This window comes from Egretta garzetta, unplaced genomic scaffold (assembly GCF_000687185.1).
Source record: "Egretta garzetta isolate BGI_Z169 unplaced genomic scaffold, ASM68718v1 scaffold163, whole genome shotgun sequence".
Lineage (NCBI taxonomy): Eukaryota > Metazoa > Chordata > Aves > Pelecaniformes > Ardeidae > Egretta > Egretta garzetta.
Window position 1 is genome coordinate 6,071,104 of NW_009259308.1, and position 19,583 is coordinate 6,090,686.

The 19,583-nt window shown below is 47.3% G+C and overlaps 2 protein-coding genes across 3 annotated transcripts; both read left to right on the forward strand.

Moving 5' to 3' along the window:
* Positions 1-422: 422 nt before the first annotated feature.
* LOC104123882 (cytochrome P450 2J2) lies at positions 423-8,629 on the forward strand. The gene is made up of 9 exons (XM_035891754.1): positions 423-629; positions 2,182-2,344; positions 2,985-3,125; positions 4,747-4,907; positions 5,703-5,879; positions 6,427-6,568; positions 6,730-6,917; positions 7,833-7,971; positions 8,451-8,629. Exons 1-9 carry the CDS (start codon positions 423-425, stop codon positions 8,627-8,629), a joined length of 1,497 nt encoding a protein of 498 aa, XP_035747647.1.
* A 3,536-nt stretch (positions 8,630-12,165) lies between these two features.
* Positions 12,166-16,934, forward strand: LOC104123941 (cytochrome P450 2J2). Of its 2 annotated transcripts, none has more exons than XM_009636234.2 (9): positions 12,166-12,358; positions 12,889-13,053; positions 13,206-13,359; positions 13,910-14,066; positions 14,474-14,650; positions 14,912-15,047; positions 15,279-15,466; positions 15,953-16,091; positions 16,759-16,934. In XM_009636234.2, exons 1-9 carry the CDS (start codon positions 12,166-12,168, stop codon positions 16,932-16,934), a joined length of 1,485 nt encoding a protein of 494 aa, XP_009634529.1. The 2 variants fall into 2 exon arrangements, with proteins under 2 accessions (XP_009634529.1, XP_035747666.1); XM_035891773.1 differs by having other exon boundaries at positions 12,166-12,321; positions 12,891-13,053; positions 13,206-13,355; positions 13,906-14,066.
* The last annotated feature ends 2,649 nt before the right edge of the window (positions 16,935-19,583 follow it).

Sequence of the window (19,583 nt, forward strand, 5' to 3'; positions counted from 1 at the left end):
CAAGTAAGCTGCTTTCACCTAACCTCAAATGTTTGTAATGCTTGTAATCCCAGCTAGGTGTCTGTATAAAGGCGCTCCTTGTTAAGGGCAGAAGGGAGGAGTATTCTTCCATGAGAAAATTAGGGAGTTGACAGAGACGTAAAGCTAAAGGATTGCAAGATAACTTTTTTTGGCCAAACGTTTGAGGTTTTGGGGATCTTTTTGGAGATCCCGGTGTTTAAACTTTGTTATTCAGCAGGTGGTCTGGCAGTAGCTGTACATGAGAAAACAGCTCACCCATGGCAAGTCCTGTCCCCAGTAAACTACCAGCATCTTAGCTTGTTTTGTTTTCTTTCCAGTCCTTCCTTACTCCTGTTTTAGCAAATGTAATGTCAGCATCAAGTGTTTTCCTGGGATGAAAATCTGTGAGTTCATCAGCCAAGATGGAGCTTCAGTTTTGGCCTGATGTGGTTTCTCTCCTGGAAAACCTGAATGGTCGGACGCTCCTGGTGGTTCTGGTCACATTTCTTTTGATTATTGACTTTGTGAAAAAGAGACGTCCCAGGAATTTCCCTCCAGGGCCACAGCTCTTTCCTCTCGTGGGAACCTTTGTGGACTTTAAGCAGCCCCTCCATCTTGCACTGCAGAAGGTAAGAGCTCCATGGACATTTCTCCTACTAACAATATTTTACCTCTTCAGTGATTTTTGTCACCAAACATATGAAGCAAGGGCAGCCTCTGAAGAACCAGCTATTTAATAACCGAGGGGACCCTTCTTGGTTTTATCTCTTATATCACCTCCTCTTCCATGGGAGTAGGAAGGTCCAATGGGAAAGAAACCTGTAATGGAGGAAGACCTACATGTTCCTCCTCTTTATTCCCATCTGACCATGACTGTTTTCTGCTGGAGCCCAGGAGAATAGTTCAGAGGGGCTGGGACAGGCTGGGGGAGAGATGACAAGTGCTGTGTGAGAAATGAACTTACTGGACTGTGAACATCACCTCTGGAAATTGTATTGTCATTGTCTTTGCTCAGAGGCCAACGATTTGCCCCGTTACATCTGAAAGAAACATTTAAGACCCTGACTTAACGATCCCTGTGGCTTCTTCTGTGTCTCAGAAAGAGGCAGTGATGACTCTGGAAAGGTTTCCAGAGCTTTGACTCCCACAAATACCAATGAGAGAGAGAGATTTTATACATGCTGAATATGCTCCTCTGAAAAAGTGGAAGGAAAAGCTCTGACTTGCTGGTTGCAAATACCCTTTCCAGTGAAACCTCTTGCTTTTACTTAGCAGGATGACACCAGCCTACCTACCTTGAGACTGAGGCAGCATGCTCAGGATATTTTGTCAGTACACAGAATTATTATTAATAAAATTAGTCGTCTTCATTACATGTACACAATGACTGAGACACCCATTTGGCCCCAGACTGGTTTCCCGAGTCACCATGACAGTTCAGGGTGACCATGTGTGTCCTTTCATGTAGACTCATACTGAGAGGATGACCTGAGCTCCTCGGCAGAGCAAGGCCCAAGAGACGATATGATCATCCTTTGCTCTTATACATCAGGGAGTTAAACGCTGCAGAGGAGACACTAATGCTAGCAAAGTCAATGCAAGGAAAATGGCTGTAATTTAGCCATAAGAGCATTCAGGCTTAAAATTAGAAGTAGGTTTCTAGCCATCAGCAGTTGGAGCCACTTTCTAAATGGGGTAGCTGGAACAAGAAACCACACTACTTTAGACACAAAGTTGATGAAAGGGATTATTTGTTGTGCTTTGCCCTCTGCAGCAAGAGCCTCGGTGTGGTGACCCAGGTGGTGCCTTCACCTCTTGTAGCCTTCCTGTAGAGAAAAGGGACAGAGCAGGACCCCATCCATTACAAAACAAGTAATGTCCTTGTTATAAGTTAAATCAGTGTGACCACCTGGTGAAACCTGGGTCATATCTGCTAACAAATATAAGCAAACTATCTCTCCCACACCACAGCTCCCTAGCATTTTTTTATGCCATCTCTAGCCTTCATGGAATAGTTTAGGTTGGATGGGACCTGCAGACTTGGGTTTGGGTTTTTCTTAAGTTCCCTTGCTCCAAGCAGGACTAAATTCAGAGTCACATGCCATTTCTTGAGGTCTTGTCCAGGTGAGTTTTGAAAATCCCCACGTTCTTGCTCTCAGAGGGTGATGAACTCTCTTTCAGCTTACTGGTCGGTATGGGAACATCTTCAGCGTGCAGTTCGGAAGTCTGACTTTTGTGGTAGTCAACGGCTACCAAATGGTGAGAGAAGCTCTTGTCCACCAGGCTGAAATCTTTGCAGATCGACCAAATATTCCACTTCTCCAAGAAATATTTAGAGGCTTTGGTAAGCACAGCTACCAGGATTTTGGTAAAATTTTTTCATCTGTTTGCAATGATAAGAATTAGATTGAAGAAACAGGCTGAATTTAACCCTTGGCAACTGCAGCCATAAAAGCTTGCATGGAGGAAGGCAAGAATGAATTCAGTGTAATAATCTCATAGGTGTACATTTTAATCTCTCTGGGATTTAGGGGTGATGATGGGATCCAAGTCAGGTCTTGATGAAAGAGAAGAAATAAATGCAAGTTGCCCAGCAGTCAATACACTTGAAGAGTTTTCCCGTTGGTTTTAATTTCTTTTTTACTTTTTCTCTCCTGGTTGCATGTAGCTCCAGAGACAGGGTATGGCGCTCCTGCCTGCAGCTCTGCCAACAGCGTGATAGTACTTATAGTATTTTGGCTTACACCTTTTTTTCCCACGCAAAGTGACAAAGTAGCAGATTAAAGCAAATCCATAAAGCTAGATCTTTAACATAAGCCAATTACTCTTGAATTTTAATTCCCAGGCAAAGCTGTAGTTTTTCAATGTCTACGGGTTCTGTTTGCTTTGGTTTGGGGTTTTTGTTCAAGACAAATGGCCATTTATGAATCCCATCATTCATATGTGACCCAGAGTTTGTTTGCTTGGTTTTCTCCCTCCTACAGGGCTCATATCATCAAATGGGCACATATGGAGGCAACAGAGAAAGTTTGCTTCAGCAACACTGAAAAGCATTGCTGTAAGTTTTGAGGAAAAAGTGCAAGAGGAGAGCCGGTACCTTGTGGAGACGATTGAGGAGGAGAAAGGTGTGTGGTTAAGGTACAGCACCGTGCCCAAAGCTTCCAGCTAAATGAGTAATGAGAAGTAAAATTCTTACTCTGACGCAGCTCCAAACATGAAAAACATTTCTCCAGTCCCTCAAATCTCTTATACCTCCTGGCTGCACCTTCTAACACTTATTGTAGACCTCCAGCCTACTATTTTAGTTCTTTCTTATTAATATGAAGCAAATATATACTAGGTGTTTATTATAACTTGCGTGTTTATATGGCTAAGAAAGTCTCTCCTGCAGCTCTCCTGCAATCGGCACGTATGCTCAGAGGCTTAGTTAACCTCTGCTTGTCCTTGGTTTTGCGAAGTATTTTAAAACTTGTTTAGTCAGGCTTTCCTTTTGTATCGTGCACAGATGAAGCGTGTGCCTTGCTCTTTTATGGTCCAGCTTTTAAGAACTGCCAGAGGGATATTAGTAAGAATAATTTGTATGTTGGTACATGGGTGATGTTGCACTTCAGCTTTAAATAGAAGCAGATGGGGTTTAGCTAATTCTATGGAGCTATATATAGTAAACAAGAAAGATCTAAATAGGAATTGTGAAATTATATACTGAACTTGCTCCATTTTAATTGCTGTTGCACTGAACAGGCCAAATACTTCATGTTGCCAATTGATTATAGTCCTTTATAGTCCTAATCAATAAACTAATTAAGCTGCTGTTTTGAGCCTTTCTCCCCATTAGTAATGACAAATAGTGATCATGTCCATCACTCTAATATCAGAGCACCAGCCCAGCTTAATTACTTTCTTGAAGAGTGGAGAGATGAGCAGTCCTGTGCAGAGTGCCTTGCATTTCAAAGCAAGTCCCCAGCATACCAGCAGCAGCTCAGGGCTGGGCTGGGTTCGTTACTGATATTAGGCTCTCATATGATGGCAAGTAGCTCTCCAGGCTGCTTAAATGTGCCCTAGGAGATGGCACTATCTGCTCGATAGCTCTCACAAGGAATGCAGATGTGATGAACGTCACACCACACTTTGCTCTTTTAGGAGCTGTGTGCACCATGTCTATGGGCCATATGAGATGGATTTTATAGGCAGCTGCAGAAACTTGCAGTCCTCATCATCTCCCCTCTCTCCCATCCCACTTGATTTCTTTGGGGTGGACAGTTAAAGGCCAGTGCAATGGCATTTTTGTAGTGTGGTTAGTCCTGAGCTCCCTACGCCAGGCTTAGCTTTGAGGGACCCTATGCTGGTATTTAAATTTGGCACCAAAACCATGTTGGAACATGCAAACCCAACAGCCATAGTGTGGCATCCTACTGGTTGTTTTCCCTGGGAAGAGGTTCAAACCCTGCTTCAGCAGCTCTGTGCTGATATTGGTGTCTGCCAGTAGCTGGGGCTGGAGACGGGAGGGTATGTCCTTGGAGAAAGGGTGTCGTGGCACACAACACCCAACTTCCAGCAGGATGCTGGAGGTGATGGGGGTGGTGGGGACCCCAGGACACAGGGTGAAGCCTTAACAATACCATGGGTGAAAAGTGGGTGAGGTCTCACCCCAAATTCACAACTGTTGATCTGGTAGAGAACGTGGTTTTGACTGAGACTTTAAATAAAAAAAAAAAAGAAAGTTTTCTTTCATTTCGTTTCCTCCAGGACAGCCATTTGACCCTCATTACAAAATTAATGGTGCCGTTTCAAACATCATCTGTTCCATAACTTTTGGGAACCGCTTTGACTACCATGACAACCGTTTCCAGGAATTACTGCACTCACTGGCTGAAACGCTGCTCCTCATCGGAAGTTTCTGGGGCCAGGTAAATCCGGTCAGATGCTTTTCTAGCTTCAGCTGCACGTAAGAGCTGGGAAACTGGAGTTTCTGAGGCACTGATGTAATCTGCTTTTCCCTGTAGAAAGAGAGTCATGTTATAAGGGAAATGACCACGGGTATTGTTTTACATTAGACTGGGTTTATACATAAAATCTGTCAGGAAAGCAAGGAAGCAAATTAAAATTATTGAGGCACATGGAGAAAAAACACTGCAGGATTGTAAAACCAATCTTATGCCTGATATAACTGAAGAGCAATAGAAAAACCTTAAAAATATCTCTGTTTCTACAAAAAGGTCAATTAGTAGCACTCTCAGTGAAAATTCCCTTCTTGTCTCCCACCCCTCTCCCAACCAGTTTCTCAAATAACTTTTATTTATGACAAAACTGTCTGAGAGTCCAAGTTTATAACCAAAGTAGGATAAAACTTCTGCATGGCCGCACACCATGGGCCAGGTCTGATCTCTGTCCCTCCACGGACCCCAACACTGAGGGAGTCCTCTGCATCCACACTGATTTATGACTCCGGTGGCCACCTCACATTAGGTCAGAGCTTTGGTCATCCAATGTTAGAGAACTTTATCAGCAGAAAATATCTGGCCGATTCTTATCTTGTTTGTACTTGTTTACATCTGTGTAACTAAATTAACCTTTGCAGCAAACCTGATTTTTTTCCTGGTAGCAAGCAGAGCTAATAAATTGTACTATCATCTCAACTATGATACCTGCTTTTTTTTAAGTCAAGAAATGCTCTTTTGCTCTCTTGTTTGATTTCTCACCAGCTGTATAATGCTTTTCCTTTGGTCATGAGATGGTTACCAGGACCTTTTAGGAAAATCTTCAGGCACTGGGAGAAACTTCAATATTTTGTGAAGGGAGTGATCGCAAAGCACAAGGAGGATTTGGACCAGTCTGAGGCAGGAGATTATATTGACTGTTACCTGAAGGAAATAGAAAAGGTAAGAGGAAAATACCTAAAGTCCTCTAAAGCTTAACCTAAGCAATGAACAGATGAGACTCAAGGCTTGTTCTGTCAGAGGAGCCCATGCCTCCTGCATTGCCTTCTCCTCCCTACCTCTTCCACATTAAACTTTTAGCAACAGCAGGAGCCTGATTACTTTGAAAACACACAGATTTTTTTTTTTCATTTGAAAGTATTTACACTTTGTCTTCTTCCATTTTGCATTCTGTCATGCAGCGTAGGAGGACTCTCAGGGAACGTGTTCACGTTTCTATGAGAGCCCACAGGCCTGTGTTTGCTATTGTGAAACTTCACATTTAAGAACATTACCTGCTTTCAAAGTCGCTCTACAGCAAACAGTGTGTCTTTCAAAGCATTCCATGGGGCTTGTAATTTAGTGAAAGTAAGGGGTAGAAATTTCCAAGTCCAGGGGTGATGGATAATAAAATAGCAGCAGGACTTGACATGTATGCATGGTTTTGGATTGGGTTCTTGAAGGCATCTCCTCCCAAATAAGAATTTTAATTGTCATGTTTTTCCCCAAGTTTAAGGGTGACACCAGCTCATATTTCCATGAGGAAAACCTGTTGTGCTCCACCCTGGACCTCTTCTTAACTGGAACTGAGACGACGGCAACCGCCATTCGCTGGGCTCTGCTCTACATGGCTGCAAACCCCCACATTCAGGGTAGGGCCACTGATGGGTCCTTCATTTAGCCCAAAACCAGATAAGTGAAACTCAGAAAACAGAGTTACTGCCAGCTTTACCACATGTTGGACATGCCTATGCCCCAATTTTCTTACTGGGAATCTTTTGAGCACAGGTCTTCTTTTTCTCTCTTTCCATAGAGAAAGTGCAGCTGGAAATCGACACGGTGATCGGCCAGTCCCGCCAGCCTGCCATGGCCGACAAGGAGAACATGCCGTACACCAGCGCAGTGCTGAGCGAGGTCCTGCGGATGGGCAACGTTGTGCCACTGGGGGTGCCCAGGATGTCCACCAGCGACACCACCCTGGCTGGCTTCCACCTACCCAAAGTACATGGAGACCACCAGCCCTCCCATTGCCCCATGAGATTGAGGTCTTCATGTCACAAATCTCAACCAAAGGGGAACCAGTCAGCAGGATCTTATGGAGATATCTTAGTTAGAAAATACAAGCCCTCCTGATGGATGCCGTAGGGCTATTACAGGTCTCACCTCCTTATGGAGGAGAACTGTGAGATCCTACAGTGTTGGTCATAATTTTCAGTTTTACAAGGTTTATCCCTTAAATTTTATACAAGATGCCCTCCAGGCATTATAGGAATAGAGGGCCAAGAAGCATAGGAAAGCAAAGAGTTGGGGGTTGTTAATTGCACAGAGTATTAAAAATCATCTACTAAAAGTAGCATTTGATAAAAGCCAGGTAGTAAGTATTGATGTGTACACACTGTTCTGACACTATGAAAACAAATATGAGATTTAGATAAATCTAGTCTCTTCCATGTACTTGATTGGTTGCATCGCGTCAAGGAAAATGAAAAATAAAAAATCTGGGCACTGATTAAAATATTTTTCTTTTTCTGATGAAGGATGTGGAGATAAAGCAGATAATTTTTTTTAAAAAACCAACACAATAAAGGGAATCAATTGAAAATTATTTGGTTAAATTGCTTCAAATTCCTATGGGAACACAATGTTATCAATTTAAAGATGGTTTATATTAACGTCAGCAGTGACAGCAGCACAAGGTACAGATCAACACTATGGTGATATATAGAGGCGCACAGAAGTGAACAATCCTGGAGGCTTTCACCCTCATTTAATTACACAGCTTAGGAAAAAGCATTTTGCCCTTAAAAAAAAAATGTAGTTTACATTGTGTGTGGAACAGAGCTAATAATAAACTAGTCTGACAAGACGTTGGCTCTTCTCTATCATGCAATCGCCCGTTTTCTCCACCTCTTGCAGGGCACCACCCTGATGACCAGCCTGACTTCGATAATGTTCGACAAAAATGTGTGGGAGACTCCAGACACCTTTAATCCTGAACATTTCCTGGAAAACGGCCAGTACAGGAGGCGGGAGGCTTTCCTGCCCTTCTCTGCAGGTAGGATGATGGATGCGGAGAAGGTTTTTCTTTTTGCAATGCTTTTTTTTTTTTCCCCCCAAAACACCCCCTCCAGAGTAGGAGGTGCTGCTCCTTGTCCGGCTTTCAGCCCAGGCCCAGCATTTCCCACAGTGAAAATCCCTGTAACAGTTAATACTGATTTCTCTGAGCAGGAGGGCAATCAATTTGTTATTGCAGGATGAAAAAAATAAGCCTTTTTCCTCTTGTGCAAGCTGCAGAAATGCTTTTTTTTTTCAACGAGCTTCCCCTCTTCGTCTATCCAAACAGCCGTTGCAGTTTGCTCAGCAGTAAACTTCTGGGGAAGATTTCTGCAGAATGTGTGGGTGAACATTGCCACCTAACCTTTCAAGGAAGAAAAGCTCCCTCAGCCTGTGCAAGGCGGCACGTGAGAGAGGAGCCTGCGAGGTTGTTGAAGCTCGCTCAGGACTCGGTGGTGTTATTTTTGCTCCTTTTTCCAGGCAAGCGGGCTTGTCCCGGGGAGCAGCTAGCCAGGACCGAGCTCTTCATCTTCTTCACAGCCCTCCTGCAGAAGTTCACCTTCCGGGTGCCAGCGGCCACCACGCTGAACTTCGCCTTCACGCTGAGCCTCACGCGCTGCCCCAAGCCGTTCCAGATCCATGCGCTGCCTCGTGACTGAGGCTGGCATGGGGCTGCCCCACACCCCCCTGCTTCAGCCCTCCGCAAGCCTGGAAAGTGCCCCCTCTCCTATCTGCTCCATAGATTTTGGGCCATGGATGTCTAGCACCAACCAATGAGATGGCAGTGAGAAGGACAGGAGGGCCACATCCTGCACACTGCAGCAAGGACCATCCTTGGGGCTTTTCCTTTCGCCTCCTGCCTTCCCCAGTTCTATCAGTTTGACAAAATCTATGAATTTTAAAGCCTTATTACTTAATTTCTGCCATTAGCACCTCCCAGGAAGGTGTCTGCCAGCTGCAAAACCATGGGTACAATTGGGTCCACAGTGTCTCTTCCACAGGGTATGCGTCCACCACCCAGAGACCATTTAGCAACCCCTAAATCCCAGTGCTGCAGCGCCCTGAATGGCCATGGGCTGTGTTTTCTGAGGTTGCCCTGGTCAGTGGGGGCAGCTGGCCTTGGACGTACAAGCTCTTGGTTCATGCCTCAGCACCAATTTGGACTGCCAGGTGGCCATGGCTGAGTCTGAGGCTCAGGTGACCTCCGTTTCATGTGCGTTCCCCACACCACCGTGTTGCTGCTTTGTAATGCAGATAGAGATCCTTGCAGCAGGAGCATCCCGTTTTTTAATCTCATATGTATATGGAAGTTTTAATTAGGAGGCTACAGGGTGGTAGAAGCAGCTTCTACCATGGGCCAACCCAAGTGGGATGGCATGAGAAGCCATGCCTCCAGATCATGAATGGCTATAAAAATGAAGTATTGCAATTGAATGAGGGGGAAGGGTTTATCCAAAAAGGTTCGTGGTAGTAAAATACACAATGTGAAAGAAAAGTTGCAAAAAAATAATTGCATGGAGTTGCTCAGGAGTAGTTTAGCCAAAGCCCAACAGGAGGAGAAGCAGCAGAGTGTCGGAAGGGTCATGCCCTCAGCGGCTCGCTGCTGGCCGTCAGGAAGGAAACATTGGCATGGAGGCTTTGCAGTGGGAAGTCACGAGCGCACCCACTTCCCTTCCACTGCTGGCAAAGATTTGTGGCCATGCATGATGGGCATGTCCGCAGCGTGGGGCTGAGGAGGTGGGTCAGGGGCATGGCACCGCCTGTGATGGAGACGCTGCTTCTGCCCATACAAGGGTCTCTTTGGAAAAGTGTTAATTACATATGCATATTGTAGAGAATTTTTCCATTTATGTGACCAAGAATTAATGCCTAGAAATGCTGTCTCCCGTGTGCTTTTGTTTGGAATACAGTCACGGCAAAGATTGGGAGTTTTTTCCTTCTCACCTTTCATGAGTGACTTTTCTATGGGCACCCGCATAGGATACTGAACAGTTAACAGGAAAAGAGGATTAAATCAAGTTTCATTTCCACCGGCTTTAGCCTCCATCTCTGGCAATAAACCGCCTTTGCTACATTACAAAGCAATCACTGTGCAGTGGCAGATTTATGCCACATGGGAGAGTCCTTTGCACATCACATTCCTGCCATGCCGGGCACACAGGGATTTTGTCAATGAGCCGTCCTTCTAACTGATCACTTTAATCCTATTGCATTTTTAATTAATGTTTTGCAGTTACAGGCTCCTGTGTATTTTTTTTTTCTTTCTAAAAGAGAAAACATAAAAGATCTGTGGACTTTTTTTCACCTATGAAGTTTTCAAAGCCTTTCAGGACTAGGCAGTGGTTTCTCTCTACTTTTTTATTCGCTCTGGTGTAGGTCTGACCTCTGGTATGTGGCTACAGCTTGTATTATTTTCACTGGCTTAGCAAATAAATGGTGATCTCTTCCCTCTTCCATTTTATACTTGCCTTTCCCTGTAACTTTAGGGTTTCCTTCCCTACTCATGGAGAGAATAAATGATTGAAGTCATCTTCTTCTTCTTCTTTCTTTTTTAAATCAGTCGGGAAAAAAACCCAACACCCCCCCCACCACCACCACCATTTTTAATTGTAATGGTCCCAGACAATAAAGACAGGAGACAGAATTTGTTTATGCTGCAAAGGTTATGCAGAGGCTTCACTCTTGCATGGATGTCATCGCTCCAGCGGCACTGTTGCATCTCTGTGCCTTGTCTTTGGCACTGGACAACTGCAATGGCTGCAACTGATGCCCCCGAAAGAGAGAAAATGAACCCAAATTGTCTCCCAGAGCACGAGGTGGCAGCTGACAACTGGAAACAGCCGTGGCAGAGCCGCATGGTGCAATGGCAAACCGCTGCTGCAAATTCCCCTGCTTCTTTCACAATAAAATACAACACATACATCAAAATTCAATGTGGTCTACATCCGTCATCAACTACCCACCATCAACTACCTGCCTCAGAGCCACTCTTAGATGGGAAAATTAGGCACAGCCTGTTACCAGCTACCACCGAAGAGTCACAGCCTGCAGAGCTGGGCATCTGCTTTGGCTTTTCAGCATCTGCCTTATGTTTGTCGGGCTTTGGACAAGGCTTCAGCACAGGCTACAGACTCAAAGGCCAAAGCGGGTGGGAAGGGATGGCTGGAAGGCTCAGGGCAGGGCCAACCTCATGGCTGAAGCAGGTTGGTCTGCTTGCCTGGTGGAGATCAGAAAATTACGGTACTTAGAAATCGCCGCAGATCCTGGACAGCTGTTTGCTTCCAGCCCACATCACCCTGACGCACCCAAACCTCAACCCATGAGTCAGATGGTTTGTGAAAGGTTTGTGCAACCTTATCTCAGATGTCCCCGCTGACCTGGGGCTTGGTCTGGGACTATTCGTACCAGCGAACGAGCTTCTGCAAACGAGGAAAGCTCGAGGCGCTCGGAGCGGCTGGAGCCTCCCCGGCACCGTGAAGCCGACGCCTGGACGTGGCACGGTGAGGGCACCATAGGGAGGAGAGAGCAGGGCTCACACTGAGCCTTGGGCTCATGGGAATGGCATGGCAAGGCTGCCGGAAGGTTTCAATCCCAGTTCTGCAAAGCTTGTTTCTGTCCTTTAGACAAGGACACAGATCACTGGGGTTTTATAAAGCAGCGGTGGGAGGCAGGAGGGGAAAGGGGGAGCTGGGAGTGGTTTGGTTTGTGGTTTGGTTTGTTTTTTTTTTAATGAGATCAGAGGAAATGCATGAGTTTAATCAAGAAGGGGTTTAATCAAATGTTCCTTGCTAAAACCTGGGAAAGCAGAAGTCCGAACTCAGCCTCCAGGCCAGGTCAGCAAAAGCTGCTCCATGCTGTCTTGTGTTTGTGCCCACAGCTGAACCAGCACATTGCCCATCTCCCCCCTGTTTTGGTTTGGTTTTTTTTTAATGAGATCAGAGGAAATGCATGAGTTTAATCAAGAAGGGGTTTAATCAAATGTTCCTTGCTAAAACCTGGGAAAGCAGAAGTCCGAACTCAGCCTCCAGGCCAGGTCAGCAAAAGCTGCTCCATGCTGTCTTGTGTTTGTGCCCACAGCTGAACCAGCACATTGCCCATCTCCCCCCTGTCCCTGGGGGGTTTGATGGTGCCCTGTGAGCTAAACCTGCCCTGACCTGCTGTGGGACACGTCCCTGTAGAGCCCAACCATCCACCCATGCTGCGCTTCCTCTGGGAGAGCATCTCCTTCCAGATGCTCCTCATCTTCCTCGTTGTCTTCCTGCTCGTTGCTGACTACATGAAGCACAGAAAGCCGAAACACTTCCCTCCCGGCCCCTTCTCCTTTCCCTTGCTGCTGCACCTCCACCTGACTGTGGGGAAGGGGATGGAGGGGATTGCGGCTATGCAACCTTTGCAGCATGGGGAGGGGATTAACCCAAACCCCATGGCCCATAAGGACTTGGAGGCGCTCACCCCAGGGCGGGCATGAGGTTTGCCCTCGGTCGGCAGCAATGAGGATAAAGTTTGCCCAGGTACAAGGAGGGGGACAAGTGTGGCACAATCCTTTGGGCAAAGGGCATGGCCTGACACCACGGGTGCAGTCACTGCTGTAGGAGTCCCGTAGGTCTGACCAGGGACTGGAAGGGTGTTTAGGAAGGGAGTGAAACAAAAGCTGGAAAAACACAGGACTGAAAAATCACACCTGGAGAGTTTTACTTAATTTATGGCCAATTAACACCAACTCCTGATCAGTGATTTGGGAAAAGAGGAAAGAAAAAAGACCATATACAGACAAGGAGGCACTTGTTCAAACACCCTGTCTCCCCTCCCACTCTCAGGTTCCCTTATTTTCACCCATGTACCCTGTCAGGGCTGTCCCGGTCCTGACAGACATGTCCATTACAAATTAAACCCCTTTTATTTATTCCCTCCCCCTCCTAGCTTGCTGAAAAATATGGGGACATCTTCAGCTTGCACCTGGGCAGCGCATCATTTGTGTTCATAAATGGGCTGCGGATGGTTAAGGAAGTTCTTGTAAACCAAGGGGAAAACTTCATGGATCGCCCTGAAGTTCCTCTTGACAGGGAGATCTTCAGCAACATAGGTAAGTTACACCTCAGGACACATACCTCAGCTGTAAGGTCAAAGCATTGACCCTGCAGAGGACCAAGACAGTTGGAGAGAAGGCAGAGCCCTGGAGCTTTTTTCTCTCGGTGGAGGGACCTGCCTTGGCTCATGGTGGGGTGTTTCTGCCAGGACTGGTCTCCTCCAACGGGCATTTGTGGAAGCAGCAGAGGAGGTTCACCTTGAGCACCCTCCGAAACTTTGGCTTGGGGAAGAGGGGCCTGGAGGAGCGCATTCAGGAGGAGTGCCGATGCCTTGTGGATGTGTTTGGGGATGAGCAGGGTAAGTGCCACGGCCTTCGTACAGGAACCAGTACGGCCCATTATAATTTCACCCATGATCTACAGAATGCTGAAAAATTGTTCGCCTTGCAAGCAATGCTAGGATCCTGCCAGCATCTCAGCTCTCTTTCATGGGTGTTTTGCCTTCAAACTGACTGGTGAATGCAGCTTAGGTAACACCCAACACATTATTTGTAGCCCACCTTCAGCCTACTGCTCTCTTGGAGATCTCTGGAAAAATCCCATGTGTGTGTAAACACCAACGTTTCCAATGAATTCAAATGACGTCTGCTCTTCTGCAGACCTTGCTTTCCAAAGTAAACAAACATCTCCATAATCTGATTGAACTGGGATCGCTGGAGCTGCCCAGCCAAGCTTGGCCAGTTCGTGGGGGCAGCAAGGTGTCCTGGGAGAGCAGTGACACAGGGTGCCCATCACAGACCACTCATTTCACTCATATTTGTTGCATATTTTACCTCTGGCAACTGTGTTTTCTTCTCCTTTTCTGTGAAGACTGGAAGAGAATTGATCATTCCCTTTTTCTTCTCCAGGGAGTCCTTTCAACCCTCACTTTAAAATTTATAACGCCGTTTCAAACATCATCTGCTCCATCACCTTTGGCAATAGGTTTGACTACCACGATAAGGACTTCCAAAAAATGCTGCAGCTGATGGATGAGACTGTTAGCCTCCATGGGGCCATCATGAGCCAGGTATAGCCCTTCGCAGGGCCATAGTTTCTTCTCTGGAGTCAGCCTTGAAAATCATAGTGTTTTCATCACCAAACTTCGTTGTCATTCCCTTTTCCTTTGCACAGGGTAGATTTGTCCGTAATTTATTTCTGCCTTATTTTCAAGCTGTGCAATGCTCATGTTGCTCTCTCTTGCCCAACATCACCTTTCCTGCCATGATTGCCAACCTCCCTGCTGTAACGCCAGGTAATGCACAAGTCACTCTGTAACAGCAATACCAGTCCCTTGTAATGCTCTTCTAGAGCTGAGCTGTTTCCATCAACTCCAGCAATTTAGTAAGCGTGGTATTGCAGGCTCCTCAAGTTTTGATTACAGAAGGGTTTTTTCAGTCCTTTGTTCAATTTACTTCTTTCCTTTTGTGTCCAAAGCTGTACAACTCGTTCCCATTTATAATGAAGTTCCTCCCTGGACCCCACCAAACCATTTTTAAAAATTGGAGGTTGTTGAAATGTTTCGTGAAAGAGAAGATCAACAAACACAAGGAGGACTGGAACCCCTCAGAGAGCCGGGACTTCATTGACAGCTACCTGCAGGAGATAGCCAAGGTCAGCAACACGGAGCAAACCCTTCTGCAGCAGGGCTTAGAAATCAGGAGGGATGAGAAACAAGCCCAAATTCTCCATCTGAGCCGCCTGTGCGGCCATTGATGAGCTTAGGATGGACATCAGGTTCGGGGCACCTGTCAGCAGGATGGAGGTGCAGGGGGCCAGCAGCTTCTGCCAAAATCCTTGGGGTTGTCTTGGACTAAACCTGGTGTCAGGGCAGCCCTCGCTGTTTGTGCGTCACTAACGCACCTTTTTGTGAAGGACAATGGCAGCGGCACCTTCCAGGAGGAACACCTTGTGGCATGCGCGCTTGACCTGCTGTTTGCCGGGACCGAGACCACTTCCACAACCCTCCGCTGGGCTCTGCTGTATATGGCCATGCATCCAGAAATTCAAGGTACAATTAGCAAAAGATCAGCGTTTTTCCTTCCTTTTAGCCCTCACAGCTTCATGAGAGACTCTCTTATTTGAGAGAAAAATTGGGAATCCCCCTGTGCTTGCACAAAAGAGGTGCAAACAGTAGCAGGTGTCCCAGGTCGGTCTTTGGGGGACGCTCACAGCAACCACCTTGCATTGTTCCAAAGGTTTTTTTCTTGCACTTTGGCTGACCCCTGCTCTTTCCTGCCAGCCCGCGTGCAAGCCGAGATTGATGCAGTCATTGGACAGGCGCGGCAGCCAGCCCTGGAGGACAGGAGCAACATGCCCTATACCAATGCTGTCATCCATGAAGCGCAGAGGAAAGGCAACATCATCCCTTTCAACGTGCCAAGACTGACGGTGAAGGACACGGTCTTGGATGGCTTCCACATACCAAAGGTAACCCCACTCCCGAGCGCTGAGACTTTAGCAAGTGACTCCCAATTGCCCGGGCACATTTCACTGGGCCAGGTCCCTCCTGAGCAGGTAGGAGGGGCAGAGCCACAGCGTCTCTGCCCTGTCCAGAGTTCACTCCTATTGAACTCCTCTTTCTGTCATCCAGTGTCTGGCACACTGAACAGCATGAGACACCCCCCGCGCACACCATTGAGGCACAGATCCCATCTCGCACAACTTTTACAGGAACTTTGGACCAAGATTACAGCAGATAAAACTGATGCTGATGAGGGAAAACATGGGTATATAATCATTGCACCTCCAAACAGACAAGTAGGAAAAACTGAACCTGCAGGGTGTGTTGGACAAATAATTGCAGCAGAATTTGACTATGGATGTTCTTCATGGAGAGGAGACTGGAAGATAAAAAAGCTCCCCTGCTGTCAATGACAAAGAAAGTGCAATTTATTTTTCTTTTTCTCCTCTTAGGGCACTGTTTTGCTCACAAATTTAACCTCAGTGATGTTTGACAAGAATGAGTGGGAAACTCCTGACACTTTTAACCCTGAACATTTCCTGAAGGATGGTCAGTTCTGGAAAAGGGAGTCTTTTGTGGCATTTTCTATAGGTAAGATTTGCTGGATTTTCGTGCTTCCATGCTGAGGCACTGGAATGCGGCTTCCAACTGCAGAGGGCAGATGTTGGCTGCACCCTGGGAGGTGCCGCTCAAGAAGTGCTCATGTGGCCACCCCAAAGCACCACAACTCCACTCTCAGCCCTTTCTTGTCTCTCTTCCTATGCACAGAAGAGACACGAGGATGAATAAAAGAGCACGAAAATGCCAAAGACCCTAGAAACACCTTCACCAAGGCAAGAGCATTGCTTGTGCTCCTGCTCCCACGTGGCTGAGGTCACTAGGGTGTTCACCATTGCCACCACAGCCAACAGCTTCCTCAGGGAGGTTGCTTTTAGAACCCCTGTTTCCCACTCAAACAAACCACCTCTCCCAGGAGGGGCACGTCCTGACCGCCTGTGCCAGCTTACCCAAGCAGGGGAGGATACAGTGCCTGTGCGTATGGGCACACACAGGTGCCCTCACAAAGTCATGTGATTTGGGGGGCAGCCCATGCTGTAACACCAACGTCATTATTGCAGTTTGGGCAGCAAAATTCATCCTGGGAAGGGGGTAACACAGCTGGACCATGGTCCTAAGGGAAGGCAGAGGCTTTTCCAGAAGCAAATGCAGCTGGGCAGCCAGGGCAGGCTGAGGATGCCATGGGTTGTTGTTTCTGCAGGGAAGCGTGCCTGCCTGGGCGAGTTGCTGGCCCGCACCGAGCTCTTCCTCTTCTTCACGTCTCTGCTCCAGAAATTCACCTTCCAGGCACCCCCAGACACCACGCTCAGCCTCCAGTTCAAGCTAGGGATCACGATGGCCCCGCAGCCCTACAAGATCTGTGCCGTGCCTCGGTAGGAAAGCCTTAGCCACCGTCCTCACAAGGAAAATACTTTGGCAGGGATGTTGAAAACGAGCCCCCCACAGCTCTCCTAGGTGGTGGTAATGACCGCCTGGCTCCAGGGAGAGGCTGGGCATTTTGTTTGTTTCTTTTAAAGCAATTGCAAAATCATTTCTTTTACAAGCGGACCTCGCACTCTGTATCGCATGAGAAAGGTGATCAGCCTGGGATCTGCCAGGGCACTTTTAGGCTTGTGATATGACACTGTAAATCAATGAGGGGCTTGGGACTTTCCTAATTTTATGATGGAGGGCCTTGCTTCTAAAGTGTTGCTTGTTTTCTTGCCCTTTTGACATTGCAATGTTCAGGCTGTGTCTGAGTACCCTGGAAGAACAGGACCAGCCCTCATTTTATAACTTTAAATTAGAGATGGTAATTGCCAACATTTTTTGATTTTGTTATCCTTGACAAATAATCCATTAAAAGAGTTACTCCATAACATCTCTTTCTCCTGCAACAATAAATTGCTACTGAAACATTTCTGCCATGAAACATTCTGCAAAGTGAAGACCAACACAGGCAATTCCCGGTGCTGGCTGTAGCCTTCAGCCGTACCCCGAATTTCGGGGTGGGGGGTAGCAGGGGACTGTGAGCCCACCAGGGCACCTGAGCCCCATCACTGTGGCATTACTCTCCATTAGTAGAGAGGTTGGCCCTGTAACAGCACAAGCAATTCCTACGGAACTGATGAAAAGAAACGACCCTGACTGAAGGGGTAAAGCAGCAATGAAACCACCACAGCCTGTGGCCAGGTCCCAGCCTGCCACAGCAATTAACAGTGTGACACCCACATGGAGAACAGCGGGTGCTCTCCCTGCTGACAGCTCTCTCTATGAAAAATCTGGACCTGTAGCTCTGGAAGTCGTGGGTCCTGCCTCCTAGACTACGCTAAATCCTCCCCATTTACCTGCCCGGCACCTCTGGGGGCAGAGTGGTGAGCTCCAGTCATGCAGGATGCATGGCTAAGCCTGCTGAGCATGATATAAAGTCTAATTAATAAAAAACATCTAACCAATAAAAGGGTCCCCTGGAAAATACCAGCAACAAATTACTGTTCTTTTAAACCATCACATGCAAGGTGAAACAGTTCCAAGTAGCAGTTGCACTGTGGGAACCCCACAAGGCCCCCAGGCGTGAGAAGCTGCAGCTCCCAGCAGGGCAGCAGGGCTGCCTGGCAGGACGCCACGCCACAGCGCCAATAACACGCACAGCCAGCTTCTGCTCACCTGCTGAGGAGGCGAGGAGAAAGCAATCTTTTTCTGTTCAATTTTTCCTGGAGTACTCTTTTGCATGTTCCTAGAGGAAGCAAGTTTTTCCCAGTGTCTCTTCTGAGAATTGTTATCCTCCTGAAGGAATTAAAAGCATCTTTTTTTCATGCAAGCATTAATGCCCAGATGGGTTTAAATCCTTTTATTTTAATCTGCATTTTCTCCTCCTCCAAGCGCAGAGGGGATGCAGCATAGAAGGCTGGGCTAGCCTTGTAGACCTGCCCAGAAAAGGGCAGAAACACCCTGTGGCCCCACAGCTGCACACAGCCATGCAACATAAAGCAAAATTTATAGCAGGTGAGCACAGCTTCTGGCAAGGCTCCTTCCAGCATAGGGCTTGGTGGGGAGGCTCTGCCCCCTCTGATTTTCTGTGCCAGGCACAGCCGGGTGCAGACAAGAGGTTGGACTAAGATGCTATTTCTGGCACTCAAGGCTCCTCTTTTGCAGATCCATAAGATGGAGACGTGAGAACACGTGGTGGGAACCAAACCAACCTATTTATAAAATGCAGGAGAGTTGACTGGCTTCTCACCAGAAGTGGGACAAGACATCCCCAAGCCCAGCTCTCCACCCCTCCCCTCCCCCTGCCAGCTGCCCTCCTGACCTGTTCCTGGCAAGGGGCTCCCATATCTTCCCTTTGAAGCAGAAACAAGGAAGTTCATTTAATTTTCTAGACCTTATGTTCTTTCTTTTCCTTCCTTGAGAGAAACAGACAGGGAAGGCTGGAAGCGGGCTGTATGCCTGGAATCGACTGGGAACAGGAGAGGGGAGCAGTTTCTGTTGAGTGCAGCGTTGCTCCCAAAGCACTTCCAGTTTGCAGGTGTCATCTGACTACTTTTTTTCGCTCCTTGGCTCAGAATCCTGTTTCCTTTCCCAGGCTGCTGCTATATCCAAAAGCTTCCTGACCCCTCCTCCCCAGGTCTCTGCTGGGTTAGTTGTACTCTGGGCAAAGAGCACATTTCACAGGACTGTTTTGCACAGGGGCTCCTTGGATGTTTTGCCCCCTCCAACAAAACCATCTCCCACGCATCACTGACCTCAACTCCTTCCTTTCTTTGTGCTCGGGGCTGTACTCCTGCACCTCTCTTCCAGGGACACCCCTTGCCTAAACATACAGACCTTCTGCTGCAGTGCTTGGCTCTTAAGGAGCTACCAGAAAAGCTGCAAGCAAACAGGGTCACCAAGCCAGGTTCTGCACAGGCAGTCTGCCTTGGAACATAGCTGCTTGTGACTGAGCACGTGGAAACAGAGGCCCCCCTGCACACTCCACCCCTCGCTCGCTCCTTCTGCACTCAGGAAGGCAGCGGCGGGAACCACGGCGGTGTCTGACAACAAGTT

Coding starts and splice junctions, on each gene's coding strand:
- LOC104123941 (XM_009636234.2), top strand. CDS start 12,166: ATGCTGCGCTTCCTCTGGGAGAGCATCTCCTTCCAGATGCTCCTCATC. Junction 13,054..13,205: donor GGAGATCTTCAGCAACATAG/GTAAGTTACACC, acceptor TGTTTCTGCCAG/GACTGGTCTCCTCCAACGGG. Junction 14,651..14,911: donor ACCTGCAGGAGATAGCCAAG/GTCAGCAACACG, acceptor CTTTTTGTGAAG/GACAATGGCAGCGGCACCTT.
- LOC104123882 (XM_035891754.1), top strand. CDS start 423: ATGGAGCTTCAGTTTTGGCCTGATGTGGTTTCTCTCCTGGAAAACCTG. Junction 2,345..2,984: donor AGAAATATTTAGAGGCTTTG/GTAAGCACAGCT, acceptor TCCCTCCTACAG/GGCTCATATCATCAAATGGG. Junction 7,972..8,450: donor TTTCCTGCCCTTCTCTGCAG/GTAGGATGATGG, acceptor TCCTTTTTCCAG/GCAAGCGGGCTTGTCCCGGG.